At 48.7% G+C, this 1,623-nt stretch overlaps 1 protein-coding gene across 1 annotated transcript in view; it reads left to right on the forward strand.

Annotated features, from left to right (window-relative positions):
• The window catches only part of LOC104407721 (GDNF family receptor alpha-4), a 13,810-nt gene that overhangs the window by 11,690 nt on the left and 497 nt on the right, over positions 1-1,623 (forward strand). Inside the window, exon 8 of the mRNA XM_010017072.1 lies at positions 398-555. Coding sequence (XP_010015374.1) covers positions 398-555 — 158 coding nt within the window. The remainder of the gene's footprint in view (positions 1-397; positions 556-1,623) is intronic.

Here is a 1,623-nt window from a genome sequence, read left to right on the forward strand (position 1 = left end):
AAGTCCCTGAGTAAGGTCCCTCCCCAGCACCCTTGTCGGCCTCTTCAGACACGGGAAGCTGCTCTGAGGTCTCCAGCAGCTTCTCTTCTCCAGGCTGAACAGCTCCAATGTTCTCAGCCTGTCTCCATACGGGAGGTGCTCCAGCACCTGATCATCCTCGTGGCCTCCTTTGAACTTGGTCCAACAGCTCCATGTCCATCTTACGTTGGGAATGATGAAGATGCCTGGGTCCTCTAGTCTATAGGTGTCCAGCTCACTGTTCTTTCTACAACGGAGCTCTGAAAACAGGCATGAATTTGGGTGATGCAGTCTGAGGAGGCTGGAGAAGGGTTTCGTGTGTTTTCCCTTGGAAACATTGCCCTGACAACACCTTTCTCCATCTCTTCCCCATACAAAGAAAACGCCATTCTGGCCTTTGGCAATGGGACCTACCTGAATGCAGCTGTGGCCCCATCCATCCCCCCCACCACACAGATGTACAAGCAGGAGCAAAATGCCAACAGAGCCGTGGCCACCCTCAGAGAGAACATCTTCGAGCATCTCCAGCCCACCAAGGTAGGAGAGGGCCTGGCCAGACCTGCTTGGCTGAGTCTACACCTCCTCCATGCCATCCAGCCCTCCTCACCTCAGCTCCCTCTTCTACCTGTGTCATTTCAGCTATGTGCAGACATCCACCTCCTGAAGTCCTTGGTTTACCCTCTTCTTCATGCCCTCACATATTCTTCCCCAACATCAAGCACAGGGCTACATGCTCCTATCCCTGACTCTTCCCTCCTGCCTGTTGGTCACCTTCTTTTACAGATGCTACAGGGAGATAAGTTGGGTTTTTCTATAAGCACCGGGACATCCATGGGCTTCTCAGGAGTGTAGAGGGGAGGCAGAACCACTGGTTTGGCTCCTCACCTTCCTGCAGGGCTTCAGACTAGCATTTCAGCTGCCTGGGACACAGGTTCCTCCCTTGTTAGATGAGGATCCTGGAGGTCATAACGTAGAGGTTGAACTGCCTGAGGCTTGCAGATGAAATATTCTAGCCATCAGCAAATTGTTAGTATCAAAATAATATTAAATTTAAATTATTTCAAAACAAATGACAGATGAATTTACTGATGGTGGCAGCAGTAGGCATTAAATATTTCATTTTTAAATAAAAAGCCCTGACCTTGGTTTGTCACTTACCAGAGTGATTTTCAGATTGAATTATTTTACTGTTGAATAATTAACAGTGACCCTGATTTGCTGAACATTCAGGTAACAGAAGCTGTCAGTTAACTAGACTCCAAGGGCCGAGCGTGGGCTTTGCACTGGGCTTAGCTGATCCCTTCAGAGAGCTTCCACTCACGGGGTTTTTAAGCCTCCTCCCTGTTTTAGTTGGGAAATCACTCGATTCAGGTCCCTCCACTCTGTTTTCACAGAGCAGCAGGTTGGGAGGTGCAGAAATGTGGCATTAGCTTCCCTCGCTGCTTTCAGGGCAGTGGTGGCCATGCACAGCACAGGCAGACTTTCATCAGCTTATACATACATCCAGTGATATATATATTTCTCTTTCTCTTTCTTTTCCCCTTCTCCTTCCTCTTCCCTTTCCCTTTCCCTTTCCTTCTTTCTTTCTCTCTTTCTCTTTCTCTT

The sequence above is a fragment of the Nestor notabilis genome, unplaced genomic scaffold, assembly GCF_000696875.1.
Source record: "Nestor notabilis isolate BGI_N333 unplaced genomic scaffold, ASM69687v1 scaffold8886, whole genome shotgun sequence".
NCBI lineage: Eukaryota > Metazoa > Chordata > Aves > Psittaciformes > Psittacidae > Nestor > Nestor notabilis.